General features: G+C 42.0%; 1 protein-coding gene across 1 annotated transcript in view; it reads left to right on the top strand.

The window, feature by feature from the left end:
- Timmdc1 (translocase of inner mitochondrial membrane domain containing 1) overlaps nucleotides 1-17,051 on the top strand; it is a 21,880-nt gene extending 4,829 nt beyond the window's left edge. Inside the window, exons 3-7 of the mRNA XM_050148719.1 lie at nucleotides 3,115-3,203; nucleotides 4,383-4,450; nucleotides 10,137-10,215; nucleotides 13,819-13,929; nucleotides 16,312-17,051. Coding sequence (XP_050004676.1) covers nucleotides 3,115-3,203; nucleotides 4,383-4,450; nucleotides 10,137-10,215; nucleotides 13,819-13,929; nucleotides 16,312-16,462 — 498 coding nt within the window. The 3' untranslated portion in view covers nucleotides 16,463-17,051. The remainder of the gene's footprint in view (nucleotides 1-3,114; nucleotides 3,204-4,382; nucleotides 4,451-10,136; nucleotides 10,216-13,818; nucleotides 13,930-16,311) is intronic.
- The last annotated feature ends 455 nt before the right edge of the window (nucleotides 17,052-17,506 follow it).

Here is a 17,506-nt window from a genome sequence, read left to right as displayed (position 1 = left end):
GTGTGTGTGTGTGTGTGTGTGTATATGTGTGTGTTTGTGTGTCTGTCTGTGTGTATGTATCTTGATCCATAGTTTGTGCATTCAGACACTAGGTCAGTATTGTTAGCTATATTTTAAAACTGTAAGTTCATACTGGTACTTTCTAAAAAAAGATTTATTTTATTTTTTTAAGTTGGGGGGGTGTTGCATGTGCATGTATGTGGTATCCGCCTTGTATATGTAGGTGTCTGCAGAAGCCAGAGAAAAACATCAGCTTCCCTGAGTTGAAGTTACAGGAAGTTGTGAGCTGTCCTGCATGGGTGCTGGGAACCAAGCTCAGGTCCTCTGCAAGAGCAGCCAGCCCTCTTAGCTGCTGAGCTGTCTGTCTCTCCAGTTCTCTCAGCCCCTATACTGGTTCTTTGTAGAGAAGTTTTGACTTGCCGAAGGTCATATAGGAGTTTGGATCATCATGTGGATTTTCTTATAATCCTTACAAATACAAATTTTATCTCACGATGTTATACTAGACCCGGTGTGTGATGGCTAATAGATAAAATGTGCTCTGGGGACAGCCATCTTACCTTTCAGTTCTGAGGTTATTCCTTACCACCCTATAGATGCTAGTGGTAATCTTCCCACAGAAGTTCAGGTTAGCGCTAAGACACTTCCCTGAAGAGAATGGAAATGAGGTAATGGGTTCACTTTTTATTTTTTTATTATTTTTTTTTAGTTTTTATACGTGTATGTGTAGATGTGTAGAATGTCGAGGGGACAGTGTTGGGAGTCACCTTCTACCTTGAGCACCAAGGTCACTATTTCTATAACTGCTCCCTGTACTCTGGCTTGCTGGCTGTCCAGTTTCTAGGTGACTCTTCTGTCTCCTCCCATCTCGCTGCAGTTGTGCTTCAGTTCTGATGTGGGTCTCTGCATCCAGCTCTTTCTGTGGGTTCCAAGGCTCAGACTTGGCTTGTAGGCTTTAGTGGCTAGCTCCTTTTGGCTAAGCCATTAGCTTTTTTTTTTTTTTTTTTAAATTTTGTATAAAGGATTATCAGTAAATATTTTTTTTCTCTTCTTTCCCTTCATACCTATATTATTTTAATCCTTGTTTTTAATTGTTTCTTCAGCATTTGTTTTTTTCCACACATTTCTTTTGAATGTAAAAAGTATTGTTATTTCTGATTTTATAACTGTCATCTAGCTTACTGCTTAATTGGCAGACGGTTAGTTGAAGCTAACACTTTTTGTTTTTCTTTTTTTGTTTTTTTCCTGAGACAGAGTTACTATTGCAGTTCTGGCTGTCCTGGAACTCACTCTGTAGATGAGGCTGACCTCGAACTCAGAGAGGTCTGCCTGCCTCACAGGTGTGCGCCACTGTGCCTGACTGAAACTAGAGCTTCTTAAGCCTTTCCCTCCCTTCTTTCCTTCCTTCCTTCCTTCCTTCCTTCCTTCCTTCCTTCCTTCCTTCCTTCCTGTGGGGTTTACAGTAAAATTATTTTTTAAATATGTATGAGTGTTTTGCCTGTGTACAAGTGTGCATGCACATGTGTATGTGTGTGTACCATGGGCATGTCTGCTGTCTGCAGAAGTCAGAAGAGGGTGTTGGAGCTAATGGCACTGGAGTTATGGATTGTTATGAGCCACCATGTGGGTGTGGGGATCTGAACTTAGGTTCTCTGGAAGGTTAGCAAGTGCTCTTAATTGCTGAGCCGTCTCTCCAGCCCAACAGTGAACTTTATTGATGGTCCTTGAGAGTAGGACTCCCTAAGCCCCTGCACTTCTTCTGGGGTCTGCGATGGAAACTGAGGGAAGATGCTCAGTGCATTGGGGGTTGAGTTGGGACCCAGAAGCAGAGGATCTTTCTCTTCCTCTTGTGTTCTTGTTGGGATGGGTACTCTGGGGCTTCTAAGTCCTTGAAGGCCAGGTGGGTGGGATCCATCACTCTGTTGCCTACCTGAATTGGTTGTCATACCAGAAAATGAGCTTGACAGGTGGTCATGGAGGGCAGTGACCTCAGCATCAAAGATGGAAGAGTGGGTATCACTATTAAAGATGCGGGAGATAACCCGGCATTTGATACAGCTCTGTGTGCCCTTTAGGGTGGCTTCTCTTCTGTATTTCACTACCTTCTTGATGTCATTTTATTTGGCAGTTTCTTCCTCAGGCAGCAGGCCAGACTCGTGATGATTCCCGAGGGTGGGAACCTGGAAGACCATGTCCGGAAGCTCCCCCTTAGCTCTGATACTGCCCTGTGCACAACCATGGCAACACTAGTAGTTGCAGAGCCACCCCACAGCCCCATGCTTGTTTCCCAAAGGGCTGTCCATGGTCTTCTGGATTGGAATCGATGAAGTTCTTCCGTGATGCTGGGGTTGTCATGGATGACCTTGGCCCAGTGGGTGAGGATAGGGTAAACAGTGGTACAGAAGGTACTGCTTATGGTTTTGAGTGAGTTGTTACATCCGCCGTGGTTCATATCTATCACAGGCTTGGGCTCATCAGAAGGGGCGGAGATGATAACGTTTTTGGCTCCACCCTTCATGTGGGCCCTGGCCTTCTCTATAGCAGTGTGCCTGTGGTAGACTCCACAGGGTGTTTGTCACCAGTGTCACTTCATGTGTTATTGATGGGATCTCTGTCCTGGAACATGGAGATGGCCTTCCCTGTGATGACGGGTTTCTTCTCATTGTGAGCCATGACCGTACTGTGGAACCTTGCCGTGGTTGGAATCATACAGGAACATGGAAACCATGTAGTTGAAGTCAATGAATGGTCATTGTTTAATGGGTCATTAACTTCTTAGAGATAAAAGTAGCTCTGGTAACCGGTGCCCAGTACAGCCAAATGCTTCCTTCCAGTCTTCACCATCATGTGTCAGGGATGTAGCTGGCACTGCATGAGAAGATATGGTTGTCTCTCAAACAGGGAGGAGCCAGTAGCATCTTAGCCCTTTTCTCTTTGACTCCCAAGGTTTATGCTCAAGTGTTAGTACTTGATCGTTCTAGAAATTTTTTCCCTATGTTTCTATTTAGGTGTACCTGATTAATTTGCAGCTGACATTTCTGCAGTACAGTTTTAGAATAAGGAAAATGTCAGAGTATCTTGTAACCTCACCGCATTTTAACAAATTATTTTTAGCAAAGTGCACACCGAGCTGCCACGAGGGGCTTCATTCGGTATGGCTGGCGTTGGAGTTGGAGAACTGCGGTCTTCGTGACCATATTCAAGTAAGTTCTCAGTTGTGCAAAAGAGTCTTCATCTTGGGGGGGGGGGGGTAGGGGAGAGTCTCTTGGTGACCTAGAACGCAGTGCAGTCTAGATTGGCTTCAGGCTGTCATTCTCCCGGAATTGAGACATGTGCCACCATGCCAGTGTTCTTTAGGAGAGCGTCCTTTGAGCAGGAGGTGTCATGAAATTGAACATGCACATAAACTTGTCTCTTAAAAATTCTTTTACATGTAATGTATGTGTGTATCCATGTCCATGTCTGTGCAGACGCCTGTGCCATAGTGTGCATGTGGCAGTCCAAGAACAACATGGAGGAATCAGTTCTCTTTTCACCGTGTAACCCTGGGGACTGAAGCAGGCCAGGCTTGGCCGCAGAGTCCTTACCCAGGGTCGTGCCACTCACCCCATCGTGCCCTTTTCCTAATAACTTGTATGTGCATGAGGAATTGTTCAGTATTAGTTCTGCATCCATGATGGAGCTCTACAGCTAGGGTCAAAAACAGGTATAGGGCTTTGTTGTTGTTGTTGTTGCTGTGAGTATCTTGCTATGTAACTCAGGCTGAACTTAAACTTGCTGGCCTCAAACTTGAACTCTTCTTACCTCCCCAAATCCTGAGATTACAGTGTGCTGCCATGCCAGAACTAGAATCAGAGTTTTGAAGAAAGGACAATTCTGCAGACCCCTTCTTTCTAAGTTGCTATTTCTGAATGAATATTTGTTTTAGGAATTTGATTCTTTTGTTTCATTCTTCAGCAGGTTTACCTAAAAACCCATAGGCGTATTAGTCTAGACCACGCCAAAGAGGCCTAGACTAGGACAAGACAAGGCTTTCAAATACAGGGACTTTTGCTGTTGTTGTTTCTGGGTTCTGTTTTTGTTTTTAAGGCAGGGTCTCATGCAGTCCAGTCTGAATGTGTAGCTGAGGATGACTTTGGATTTCTGATTCTCCTGACTCCTAATCCCCAATTCAGGGGTTAGAGATATGAACTCCCATGCCTAGTCTGGTATGGTGCAGGAATTGAACCCGCACCTTGTGCGTGGTAGGCAAGCACTCTGCCAGCTGAGCTGCCTCTTTCATCTAACAGGGTGTTTAAACTATCATTCCAATGAAATAGCAGTTAGCAAGGTGAATGGCGTGTGCTTTTAATGAAATGTTTTGTTTTTCCTCCTTCTTCCAGTACAGTGAACACTGGACTAACAGTGTATCGAAATAAAAACTCCTTGAGCCATTTTGTCATTGCTGGAGGTAAGGTGTTTTATTCTTGTTCATATTTTAATTTCACATATGGTTTAGAATGTATAGGATTTATGAATCAGAACTGTGGAATTTTTGATTGACTTCACACTATATCCTTTTCAATATTCATAGAAAATATGCTTACAAATAGCCTCATAGTTGACCATTGGCAGTTATTAAAGCAGACACCATGATGATGGGCAAAAACAAACAAACCAAAAAAACCCCAGCTCCTATGACAGAAAGTAGCAAATAATGGGACATGGACAGGTCATTGAGTCTTTGAGATCATCAAACTGACAGCTGCAGGTTGGGGAGGAGCAAACTGTAGGATAGTGGGATAGAGGAACATCAACAGGAAATCGCTGGAGATGTTGTTTCAAGCACAGGGAAGGGAAGTAGCTTGAGGTGAGACAGGTGTGAAGAAGAAAGGGTCAGACTTTCTCGTGGTAAGAGTTTGGTTTTGTTTAAAGCTCTTCTCTCGCGGTGACACACCACTTAAAATGAGCATTAAAAATAGAGTAGAGGAGCCATGTGTGGTGACAGGTGCCTATCATCTTTGCACTTTGGACCCTCTGGAAGAGAGCATAGGAAAGTCCACATCTAGGAAGTTGTTTAAAGCAGTCAGGGACTTCTAACCTAGCTACCCTAAGGTTCTGATCTGTTGGCGTGAGCCACAGACTAGCAAACCAGCCTGGATTTTAATGGAACTGTTGAGGAGACAATAAAAGCAGAGGTAGCTGCTTGAGAGGCTGAGACAGGAAAATCATTTGAGGCCACAAGTTCAAGGCCAACCCAGGTAGCATGTAAAGCCTCTGTATCTTAAAAAATAAAAAATAAAAAAATTAAGAAAGAACAAAAACAAATGGAGAAGGTAGTAATGGTGATCTATATGTGCTCAGGAGAGACTAGCGTGGGCCTTAGAAGCTATTTTTCTTTGGTCGTATGTGAGTTCTTGTGGACACAGTGTGAAAGCTAGAAAAGACAATTAAACTGAAGTTCAAATGCATTTGCTAAGCCACAGACAGGTTTGTTGGCCAAGCTTTAATCACAACGTACAAGGAATTGTTGACTGACTCTTCTCAGGAAGCCAGACATAAAAATAAGAACTCAGAACAGACATCAGTGGCTCCGCTCTTCAGGAAAACACATAGATTTGATCTAGTCAAATCACTCCCTAAATGTAGACCCTCAGCATGGGAAGGACACGGTTCAACTCAGGAGCTGCTAAAATATATTGCTTTACGAGTCCGTTTTTGAGCTGTAAGTTGTAGCACAGGCCCATAATCCCAGCACTTGGAAGATGGAGGTGAGAAGATCAGAAAATCAGACTCATTTTTGTCTGTGTAGAGAGCTTGCAGGTAGACTGGGCCACATGAGCCTTTGTCTCAAAAAGAAAAACTTCATTCTCTCTCTCTCTTTTTTTTTTTAACACTTATTTATTTATTTATTTATTTATTTATTTATTTATTTATACCAGATCTCATTATGGGCGGTTGTGAGCCACCATGTGGTTGCTGGGAATTGAACTCAGGACCTCTGGAAGAGCAGTCAATGCTCTTAACCACTGAGCCATCTCTCCAGCCCTTGTTTTTGGTTTTGTTTTGTTTTGTTTTGTTGAGACAGAGTTTTTCTGTGAAACAGTCCTAGCTGTCCTAGAACTCGCTTTGTAGACTAGGCTGGCCTTGAACTCACAGAGATCTGCCTGCACCTGCCTCCCTAGTCCTGGGATTAAAGATGTGCACTATGCAACCCAGCAAAAATGTTCATTTTCAACAGTAATAGCAACAAGACATGGAAAAATATGGGGTGGGGTGGAAGTCACTAACAGGTAGAAGGGAACTACATGTTGGAAAGAGCTGACGAACCCAAATAATGTCAAATCAAAACGTAATGATGAGAATAGGAAATTTTAAAGTAATCAAATCGAAATAGCTGGTGTTGGTAATGAAGTACTAGAAATTAAAAATCCACTAGACGACTAGGGATAGGACTCTGGGCAAAACCACTTGCCATGGAAATGTAAAGGACGAAGTTTAAATCCTCAGAACCTATGTAAGAGCCAGATACACAGCACAAGTATCTGTGATTCCAACACTCCTACTGGGAGATGGGATACAGAAATGAGAGCACACCTTTAATCCCAGCACTCAGGAGGCAGAGACAGGCAGATCTCTATGCATACCAGGACACTCAAGGCTGCACAGAGAAACTCTGTCTTGAGAAACCAAAAAAAGAGAAAAAAGAGAAAAAAAGTGTCTTTTCCTCAATTAGAAAATCCCTCTTGATCTTGTCAGGGACACACTTATGACACCTGTTAATGTGCTTGTCTGTTTTGCAGTCTCCTAAGGACCATATACTTTAGCACAAACACCTGAAGTCTGCCTGGTGCATAGTGCATGCAGATTTAGATGCTTTCCAGCTTCTTGGTATAAGCTAAACAGCCTGTGGCCAGGGCTTAGAGCAGACTAGGCTTGTTAGAGGCTGTACTATTGGAAAGCCTATGATATGTTAAACACTGAACAATTTTAAGTGCCTCTACGTACCAGAAACTGGCCTTTCATCTCAGTTTTTAAATGAAAAGCAATCAAATAAAAGCTATAGTTGTATTTGTTTTAATAGAGAACTTGCTAAACTATGTAGCATCTGTCTAAAATGCTGATTCTATGAGCATAGCAAAACATTTCCCTAAAGAATTAGGGAATATTTCCATGTAAAATCCAAACATGAATAAAAAAAGAATATATAGCATACTGGGGTTGTTTGCAGAGCTGTTGGACAGACTTCAAAGAGTTAGAAATAAAGACTAATTGTACGGGTAAACTAAAGGTGATATATTAGATCCATGAAAAGAGAATTGACAGTTCATGGGCTTAATAACAGTTATTAATTGTGTGGAAAGAAATCAAATTGCAGCAGTATTTAATATAATGAAATATAAGATTCATTAAAATACTTAAGTAAAAATTGATGAAATGTTAGGGGGAATATAGCTGCATATGTATTAGCTTTCTGAGTAGGAAGATATATAAATATATATGTTTGTTTATGTGTATGTTTTAAAGCATAAAAATTAAGTTATAGGAAATTATGGATAGCTTTTATTGGCATAAACTACTACAGAAGACATTAAATGTGAAATGATCCCTGAGTAACAATGTGTTCAGATAGTACTCAATAAAAACTCCTATATATCAAAAAGAAAATTTATCTTAATTGGCGATGAAATAAACAACAACAACAAAGACTTAACTGACATAAATAACAGAGGTGACTAATTACTCACCTTTCTCTATAGTTAAGAGAAATATAATTTAAGTTAGCTGCCATTCTTAAAGCCTGTGAAATTGGGGCTCATCAACCCAGAGTGTAGAAGATCCATATGTGGTCGCATATATCTTTAACTTGAGCTCTTGAGAGCCAGAGACAAGAGGATCACAAATCTTGGTTGCATAGTGAGTTCCAGGCCAGTCTGTGCTATACAAGGTCCTCATTGCCCCTTTATCAAAGAAAAATAAGAAGAATGGAAGAATGGAGGGGAGTGTACAATTGCATATTTTGAATTGGAGGTAACTGTGTATCTTTTTTGAATACAGCATAGTAATTTAAGTTCAAAGTCTTAAAAATGTTCATACCTTGGTGTATTAGTCAAGGTTTTCTAGGGGTAAAAGAATTTACAGAATGAACCTCTATATTATATAGAAAGGGGATTTGTTGTGGTCCAGCTAATCCAACAATGGCTACCTCTGAACAGTAGTTGCTCAGTCTGTGGGGCTAGCTGTCTCAGCTGTTCTTCAATGTGTGCCAGAATCTGAAGAAGTAGGCTCTAATGCCAGTGGACGTGCTGGCCAACAAGAGCAAAAGTTCCCTTCTTCCTGTGCTTATAGAGGTTTCCAGCAGAAGGTGTGGGCCAGATTAAAGATTCAGATTAGAAGCGCATCTTCCTATTTCAGGTTAAGCAAAAAGCCCTCACAGGTGTGCTCCTCAATTTTTGGACCTTAGTTAATTCCAGATGTAGTCAAGTTGACAAGCAAGAATAGCCAGCACACCTTGGGACTGGAGAGATGACTCAGCAGTTAGCAGCCGGTGTGCTGGTCACACCCCTCCCAAACTCACATTCTGAAATAAAAATTTTCTTTAAAATAAAAATCTTCATACCCCTTATCCCAAAATTTCATTTCTGTGAGTTTATTTTAAAGAAGCTATCAAATGTATAAAAATTTATGCACAGGAGTGTCTTTATTTAAAACATTTACAAATAGAAAACTGGTGTTAAGATAAAAATTTGTGGAATGTCCGAATGTCCGTGCAATCCAGTAATAGAATCATGTAGGAAACTTTAATATTAAAGCTGATTTTTTTTTTTTTGAGACAGTTTCTCTGTGTAACAGCCCTGACTGTCCTGGAACTAGCTCTTGTAGACTAGGCTGGCCTTGAACTCACAGAGATCTGCCTCCTGAGTGCTGGGATTCAAGGTATGCACCACCATCATCAGGCCGAAACTGAAAAATTAATGATAATGTAATTTAATAATATATTCAGAGAAAATTAAAAGTTAAATATATATAAATAACATGGCCCTATTTTGTTTCTTAGTATTTTGTTTGGAAGACTAGCCGTTTCTGAGTAATGAGATTAAAAGTGGTTTTTATTCTTGTTAATTTAGAAAATTTTAAATGAAAATATAATAATTAAATAGAAATTAAAAACCCCAGATAAACACCTGAAAATTTTTGCCACCTAAGATATCCTTAGTTGTGTAGTGCATACTGAAGGGGGAAATAGCTGGAATGTTTGTATCCCGGTTGGTAGCATGCTGGCTTAGCATGCAGGGAGCACCACAGAGACTGTAGGTGCTGGTGCATGTCTGTCATCTCAGCACCCAGAAAGTGGAGGCCTGAAGTTCAAGGTCATTCTCAACTCCCTGCTGAGTTACAGGAGACCCTGTTTTTAGAAAGGAAGATTAAATAAATGAGTGTCCTAGAAATGAAATTGTAGTGAAAAGAGGTGCACCCCCTGTGTCGGTCACCAGGGGGCATCCCATGCTAAATGCTGCCTCTGCAGGTCTGCTGTGCACAGTGCAGCCAGCCTGCAGATGGGTGAGGCTGGGAGAAAGGCGTTTGTTGTTGCTGCTCTCTTCATTTTGGACCAAGTTGCCTCAAAGAAGAAAGACATGAAAGAGGTGTGAGCTGTGGGAGAAGGTGAAGTGAACTGTCTGTCGACGTTTAAGAGAAAATGGGCAAAAAAAAAAAAAGGAGAATGGTCGTAGAGCCGTAGGAAAAATGGAGATTTTTGTTTGTTTGTTTTTGGTGGTGGTTCTTTGGTTTTGGTTTTTGTTTTTTAAGACAATTTCTCTGTGTAGCTCTGACTGTCCTGGAACTCACTCTGGAGACCAGGCTGGCCTCAAACTCAGAGATCTAGTTACTTACCTCTGCTTCCCAAGTGCTGAGATTAAAGGCATGTGCCACCACTACCCAGTAACACCAGGATATTTAAAAATATTTACAAAATATTTTCTTTCTTTGTCTGTGGAGTGGACAGAAAGTTACCTTCCTGGATGTCATTACACTGTTGATGGTGGTTCAGAAAGTTCACCTAGAGGTCTTTGTTCTTACTGTAAAAGAGTAGGCGTCTAGCATTTAAAGATGACCTAATATTGCCTCTGTTTTTTTTTTTTTTTTTTCCTTTTAAATAGCTGTCACCGGAGGTCTTTTCAGAGTAAACTTGGGTATTCGAGGCCTGGTGGCTGGTGGTATAATTGGAGCTTTGTTAGGGTAAGTCTTCACATGGTGTAGTCTAAATGGGTTGTCTACTAAAGGTGTCTATTATAAAGAACAAATTTAGTCCTCACAGTCTTTAAACGGTGTATGTTCTCTATTGACAATGGCTGTGACTGTTCAGTTCCTTTCTGTGGGGAGGAGGGCTATGAGAGGTTTATTGTTTATGTATACATGTGTATGTCCCCAAGGATTGTTCCAGGCAGTTGTAAGCTGCCTGATATGGGTGCTATTAATAAAACTGAGGTCCTCTACAAGAACAGTGTTCATTCTTTACCGGTGAACCATATCTCCCGCTCTGACTGTCCACTTGTTTATTTATAGCCGTCACTGTGTAATTAAAACAGTGTTAACAGCACCGTGGAGTGAAATAGCATGTATATTCAAGATTCCTTTTCACTGGTAAAATATGTTTAAACGTCACCAGTTCCTGAAATTACTTGTAATTTGAACAAAAACATTCATAAGGAGCAAGAAAAATGAACAGAATATTGTTCATATAGGACGTGTGTTTTGTAATGTTTTAAAATTATATTTGTTTAACCGGATACATATTTTATTTAAAGTTTTCTTCCCTAGCTAAAATGCTAAAAAATTGAACAATTTCAAACCTACAGAAAAGTTGGATTAACAAATATACTAAGACCCTATGAGCTGGGCAGTGGTGGTGCACGCCAGAGGCAGGTGGATCTTTGTGAGTTCGAGGCCAGACTGGTCTACAAAAGTGAGTTCCAGGGCAGGCTTCAAAGCTACAAAGAAACCCTGTCTCCAAAAACAAAAAGACCCTACAAAGCCTGGCTTGGTGGTACACACCTTTAATCCCAGCACTCTGAGTTTAAGACCAGCCTGATTGACAAAGCAAGTTCCAAGGCAGCTAGGGCTACACAGAAAACACTGTCTCGAAAAACAAAGGGGTGGGGGTAGGGCAGGGCCAAGACACACCTTATATAAGTTGATTCCAAAGTCCTTCAGCCTCCACTTCAGAACCCAGAGTGGTTCTCCCACAGTTTGGTCTGTTTATTCTTTTTGTTGTTGTTGTTGTTTTCCAAGAAACATTTCTTTGTGTATCTCTGGCTGTCCTGGAACTCACTCTGTAGACCACACTGGCCTCGAACTCACAGAGATTTGCCTGTCTCTGCCTCATGAATGCTGGGATTAAAGGCGTGCAGCTGACCGTTCTTGCTTTAGATTTGGGTTAAGTGTTTTTGTCAGGGATGCTGTGTAGGTGCAGTTGTGCCCTTGTGTGTGTCACATACCCATTATAATAATGTTAACTTTAGATGTTTGGTATATTGGTTTAGTCTGTGTTGGCAAGGATGGGAGTGAAAGGGATCTGCATGCGCTGTTGGCAGGAGTGTAAGGTGTACAGATAATATCACCGCTTAAAAAAGCCAAAGCGGTGTTTTGTGTGGCTGCACACACCTGTAGTCCCAGCTCTTAGAATATAAAGATGGGCATTCAAGGTCATCTTTGGTACATAGCCAGCTTGGGCTACATGAGAACTTGTCTCAAAAAATAACAGGAAACCAAAATGAACTGTAAAGCTAAAACTGTTGCATGATTGAGTATACCACTCCCTGCTATGTACCTGGATGAGTCTGAGCCAAAGTATATAGGTCTGCAATGTGTGCTTCCTCACTGGGACTGTAAACCAGACACTCCCTTTCTCTTCCTAGAGGCCACCCTCATCTTTCTCATGCCGTCCATGTTCAGAATCGCAGTACCTCTCCCCACACTTTGGATTGTCTACTTTTGTCCAACCAGAGGAAACAGCTTTTAAAGGGCTCTCCCAGATAATCTTTCTGATTGATCCAAATCTGCAAAATCCATGTTTGCGTGGGATATGATAAAGTCACAGGTGTACTGTCTCCTTGTGCTCACGATGTGGAGTGTCTACTTCTCTAGAGGTGGTGGGACCCAGGAAAATGGAGCCTAAAAATGAAGCAGACTAAAGTCTCATGCAGTAGCCAGTTTTATTCAGAGCATCAGACACTTTATACTCTGAGGGTTAGGAAGAGTCACATGAGTAAAGTCCTTATTGGTCCTCCTCTCCTATTCCTTTCCCACATTTTAGCCATTTTTAAGTGTGCACCTCCAAAATGTTTTTGTCTTATACCTGGAACTCTATACTTCTTAAACTATAATCTTTCTCATCATTATGCCCAGCTATTGGCAACCTTCGTTCTACTTTCCATTTTCTATAAATTTGGCATACACACTGGAATCATATAGTATTTGAATGAATAGAATTATAACATTTTGTCCTTTTATAACTGCTTTATTTCACCTAGCATAACATGCTTGAGATTTATTTATGTTGTGGCATGTAACAGTTTCCTTTTTTAATGATGCATAATTCTCTCTCTCTCTCTCTCTCTCTCTCTCTCTCTCTCTGTGGGGGGGGCATTTTCTTTATCCATTCTGCTGATGTAGTTTTGATTTCTTTTGCTTAGCAAAGATAATTTTTAATGAGTTTATTAAAGTTCTAGCTAGGAAGAATTTGACTTATATCAAAGTCAAAACTTGCTCCTTCAGGACATAGGAAAGAACATTCTGTTTGTTTCTATGATAATTATCTAAGTCAGTTTCTTTTGTGTATGTACATGTGTTTTAGTATACACATGCATTTGTGTTCATGGGTGTGGAAGCCAGAGATCAGTGTTAGGGTGTCTTCCTCTCACTTTTCACCTTATTGCTTTATTTATTTATTGTGTTACTGGGATTCAAACCTAGGACATTGCCCATGATAGGAAAGGGCTTTACCACTAAGCTACATCCTCAGCCCCATCTACTTTGTTTTTGAGATTGGATCGCTCAGTGAACCTGGAGCTCACGGATCAGCTGGACAGGGTAGTGAGCAAACCCTAGGGATACTGCCACACCTGGTTTTATATGGGTGCTGGGAATGCAAACTCAACACCCATGCATGGCAAGCACTTTACCAGCCCCTAAAGACGTTTCTTCTTAATTTCTGTGTGCATATGAGTACCTGCATGTATTTATGTGCAGGGCATCGGGTCCTTTGGAGTCAGAGTTACAAGCAATATGAACCAAACCTGGGTCCTCTGAGAGAGCAGCAAGAGCTCTTACTGCAACACCTTCTCTTCAGCACCTCTGTCCATCTCTTAATACATAGCTGGTGACATAGCAGCTGTCAGTTATAGTAGATTCTAGACTATAAGATGTTATGATGGCCCGTCCCTCAAAGCCAGTAGCATCTTCGTCCCAATCTACCATCCCCTACACAGGTCTTGTCCTCCAGTGGCTGGTACTGTCCTGAATGAACTAGTCATTCCTTTTTGAGAAGCTTCCAGTTTGAAGCAGCTTAATTGAACTAGTCATAAATATGTATTTCCTCCTTTGCCTTGGTTTATTTCTTATTCATGATTTTAAAAAAGAAAGAACCAATTTCTAGATCTGTTACTGTTTTATACCAATCAATGAAGCTACAATGATTGTTTTTCTTTGTTGTTCTGGCCTCCGTATGTTTTTCTGTTTGAAAGAGGTGTAAATTGTCAAATGCTTCCATATCTGACAGCGGGTTCTGCTGTTGACAGGCAGGCTAATGACTTTCTCCTTGAACTTCCTCTTTTCCCTCAGCGCGCCCATGGGAAGCCTGATGATGGCACTGCAGGCTTACTGTGATGAGACAGTCCAGGAGAGGAGACAGAAGGACCAGAAGGCATTCCGTGAGCAGAAACTGGAAGAGTGGTAAGGAGCGTGTGAAGACTGCTGGTCTTACTTCCTAGACAGCCCACATTATGACACAGGGGCTCTCCCAACTACCACACAGTTCAAAGACGTTGGTGTGCCAAGTCTTCTGCCCTTTTTATCTGAATTGTCTTTTAATTCTGTTTCATTAAGGGACTGGAAAATGAAAGACCCCAATTTTATTTTTAGTCTGATCAGGATCTTGCTGTAGGTCTGTCTGTCCTTCCTCCTTTCCTTCCTTTTTCTTTTGTGACTCAGTGGGTTTAATTACCGTTACTACAAGAACATTGGTGCGCAGTTGTCTGCAGGAGCATGGGGGCTTGCATGTGGCTCTGTGCTGAAGAAAGCATCTTCTGCTTCCCCAGTAACCATGAACTGCCTATAAATAAATGTGCAGGGCTGGGGAGGGCCTCCATGCTGGCCCATGAAGGAATGCTGACAGGCCTGCCTTGTGCAAGTCTCATGCAGGTAATTACAGCTCCTCTGAGGTCACAAGGCTGAGGCCAGTCCATGCCTGGAAGACAGTGTTCACCACATTCTAGTTCCTCCAGGTCTTAACCCTCTGCCCTCCACTGTAATACTCCCCTGCAGGGGGAAATGCAGATGGATACTTCTGTTTTTAAAGTGTCAGCTGAGGCAGGGTGATCACCTTGGTCACCTTGGTTTATGTAGTATTACTTGGCTTCACACACACACAGAGACACACAGAGTGAGAGAGAGAGAGAATATGTTATCTGCTGTATGTCCATATTTGAAATTTTACTTCTTGATTTAGATGAAGAAATGAGGTAGATAAAATAGTTGTTTGTGGATGGGTTGCCACTGTGGTTTATGAAAATGTTTGCTTCTGTCTCATCATTTCATATGCTATAATATTTGTTTTCAGTGCTGGAGACCTTCTCAATGCTAAACAAGTGCTCTAAACAAGTACACTGAACCAAATCTCCAGTGTCTCACCATGTTGCCCAGACTGCCCTCTGAACTTGTGGTCCTCTTTTGTCAGCCTCCTAGTAACTGGGCTTGCGGGCCTGGTTCAGTAATCTCCAGTTTGTGGGCTAAGGTGGTGAGCCTGAGACTGACCCTGTATAGACTGTGCAGGCTCTCCTGGCTGCTGCCTTGTAGCACTCCTGAGTGTGGGCGCTCATCACGGGTCAGCTCCTTGTCTGAGATGAGAGCTGCTGGCACAGCTGCTGCCTTTTTTTTTGTTGAGACAGGGTTTCTCTGTAGCCTGGCTGTCCTGGAGCTCACTCTGTAGACCAGACTGGCCTGCCTCTGTCTGCTGTTGCTTTTCTAATTGGACAAATAAGCAGGTTTTTTTTCCCCAGGGATTTTATTTGAAGTTCTTTTGGTTACACAGAAACACAAATGGACGTTTGTGATAGATCTACGTAGGTCTCTTCCCAAGTACTTAAGTGCTGTAGAAGAGCAGAACCTTGATTCGGAGCCTGGGCTTAAATCTCAGTTTGACATAAATTAGAGTTGGTTTCACTATTTATTCCTAGGAAGAGCTAGATCAAATGTTTATGTCACTTTTATGTCTGAGCTTCTGTGCCTGAAAATGACAGAGAAATAAAACCATTTTAAAAAATCTTCCTAGCAGAAAATATAGAAGACTGGCCATAAAGTTATGATAGAAAAATGGTCAGATTTGACTGGGTTGACACTTAAGATGTAGGTGGCCTTGATAATTAAATAAAGTTACTAAGCTGGGCTGTGGAGGCACAGGCCTTTAATCCCAGCATTCAGGAGGCAGAGGCAGGCAGATCTCTGTGAGTTCAAGGCCAGCCTGGTCTACAAAATGAGTTCCAGGACAGGCTCCAAAGCTACAGAGAAACCCTGTCTCGAAAAACCAAAAAAGAAAAAAGGGGGAAAAAATCCAAACCAAATTAAAAAAATCCCTTGAAAAACCAAAAAACGAAGATAGTTACTAAAATTCTATTTAGGAAAAGGAGTAATTGCTTAGAAATTAGTAGAATTAGATTCTGCTCTTCATAAATATGTATCTGTAGAGTTGCCTAATTGACATCAAGCTCTGTGAGAGCATTTACATGGTGGCGGGGACTTACTGCCCCCGAGTCTGAAGGGTAGGAGGACAGCCCAGTTTGAAATGTATACTTTAGCTCTCATTCATCTTTTGGGAGAACTGCAGGACAGTGTCCCGGATTTTGTTGGGTGTTCAGTGTCCATTTTGGTGATGTGGAGATCATGGGTAGACAGCGGGTAGGAGAGAGAAGTGTTGTATTGTGAATGCAAAGACCAACGTTTGCTCATAAGTTGTCACGGCAAAGTAGGGAGGGTGTGATAGATGTTGCCGTCTTGTTTGGAGTCTGTAAGGACAAGTGCTGAAGCAGAGCTTGATGCGTGTTTATTCTTTGATCGTAGGAGAAGAAAACTGCAATTCACTGAACTCCTCCCTGAGGAAATTGAAAGTGGCTTAGAGAAGTTTCGGCCTGAGGAAGATGCTCAGAGAATCCAGGAGCTGCTGGACCTCCCGAGGAACCCTCCATCACCAGATCAACAAGACAAAGACTGAGGATGAGGGGCTCTGTGTCTAGGAATGCCAGTGCCAGGCTACTTCAGTGACAAATGCAGGTGCTGGCACCTGTGGTTGTAGTGACTTGCTTCTTACCTTCTCTCTCCACAGGAAGAATTAGGGCATCAAAGCTGGTGCCACACACTAATCCCAGCTGCTTGGGAGGCTGAGAAAGATGATGTGCGGTTAGTGCAAGCTACATAATAAGACCCTGTTTCAAAAATTCGTACCCACAAAAACCACAACAGAACCAAGAAATAACCCATAGAATTGGGTTGCATTTTCTTATCCCTACTGATCATTGATCCATCTGAATACTTAATATTTCTCCATCTTGCTAGATTTTATGCAAGTAAAGTACTTCCCAAAAGGATAAAACTGGATTGTCTGGATTACCTATTCTCTCCCCAGTCTTTTAAGAATGTTCTCTTGGAGTGACTGAAAAAAGAAGGAATTAGGTAAAAGAAATGGCCTGTGAAATCACCTTCCTCTGGGCCTTCAAACAGTGTGGGCCTCAGTGCATTTAATAGGAATAAAAGGTGATTCCTGTGCCATTTGAACGTGATTTAATAAAATGGAAGCAGGCGGATATTGTCCAGCTTTGTTTCCTCTCCCCATTGCTGAAGGAGCATCTGTGTTCAGTGTACAGAAGATGCCAGTGGAGATGCGCCAGCCCTACACCAAGGAGAAGCCGATGGGGAGGAAACAAAAAGACTGAACTACGCAGGCAGCACTTCTCTAGTTTTTGGTTTTGCTTTCTTTAGCTTTAGTTGCTTGCAGTTAGCTTTGATCTGGAAATATTAAATGGAAGATTCCAGGAGGACTAAGTTTCCAAGTTTTAAATGTGTGCCTTTCTAGGTTGGATGATGAGATCTCACCCCAGGCCTCCTGAGATAGCACTTACTCCTTTGCCTGGCATTCCCCACTCTGTCCATCTGTCCATCTGTCATCTGATCAGATTGAGCCCGTGGGATGACAGTGCCTGTGTTAAAGCAGTGGCTCCAGGGTGCATGGGTAGCGCTGCTGACAGCTCACGCACACTAA

Source organism: Alexandromys fortis, unplaced genomic scaffold, assembly GCF_014885135.2.
Source record: "Alexandromys fortis isolate MF-2015 unplaced genomic scaffold, M_Fortis_MF-2015_v1.1 scaffold_4, whole genome shotgun sequence".
Lineage (NCBI taxonomy): Eukaryota > Metazoa > Chordata > Mammalia > Rodentia > Cricetidae > Alexandromys > Alexandromys fortis.
This window is presented reverse-complemented; position numbering and strand designations above follow the sequence as displayed.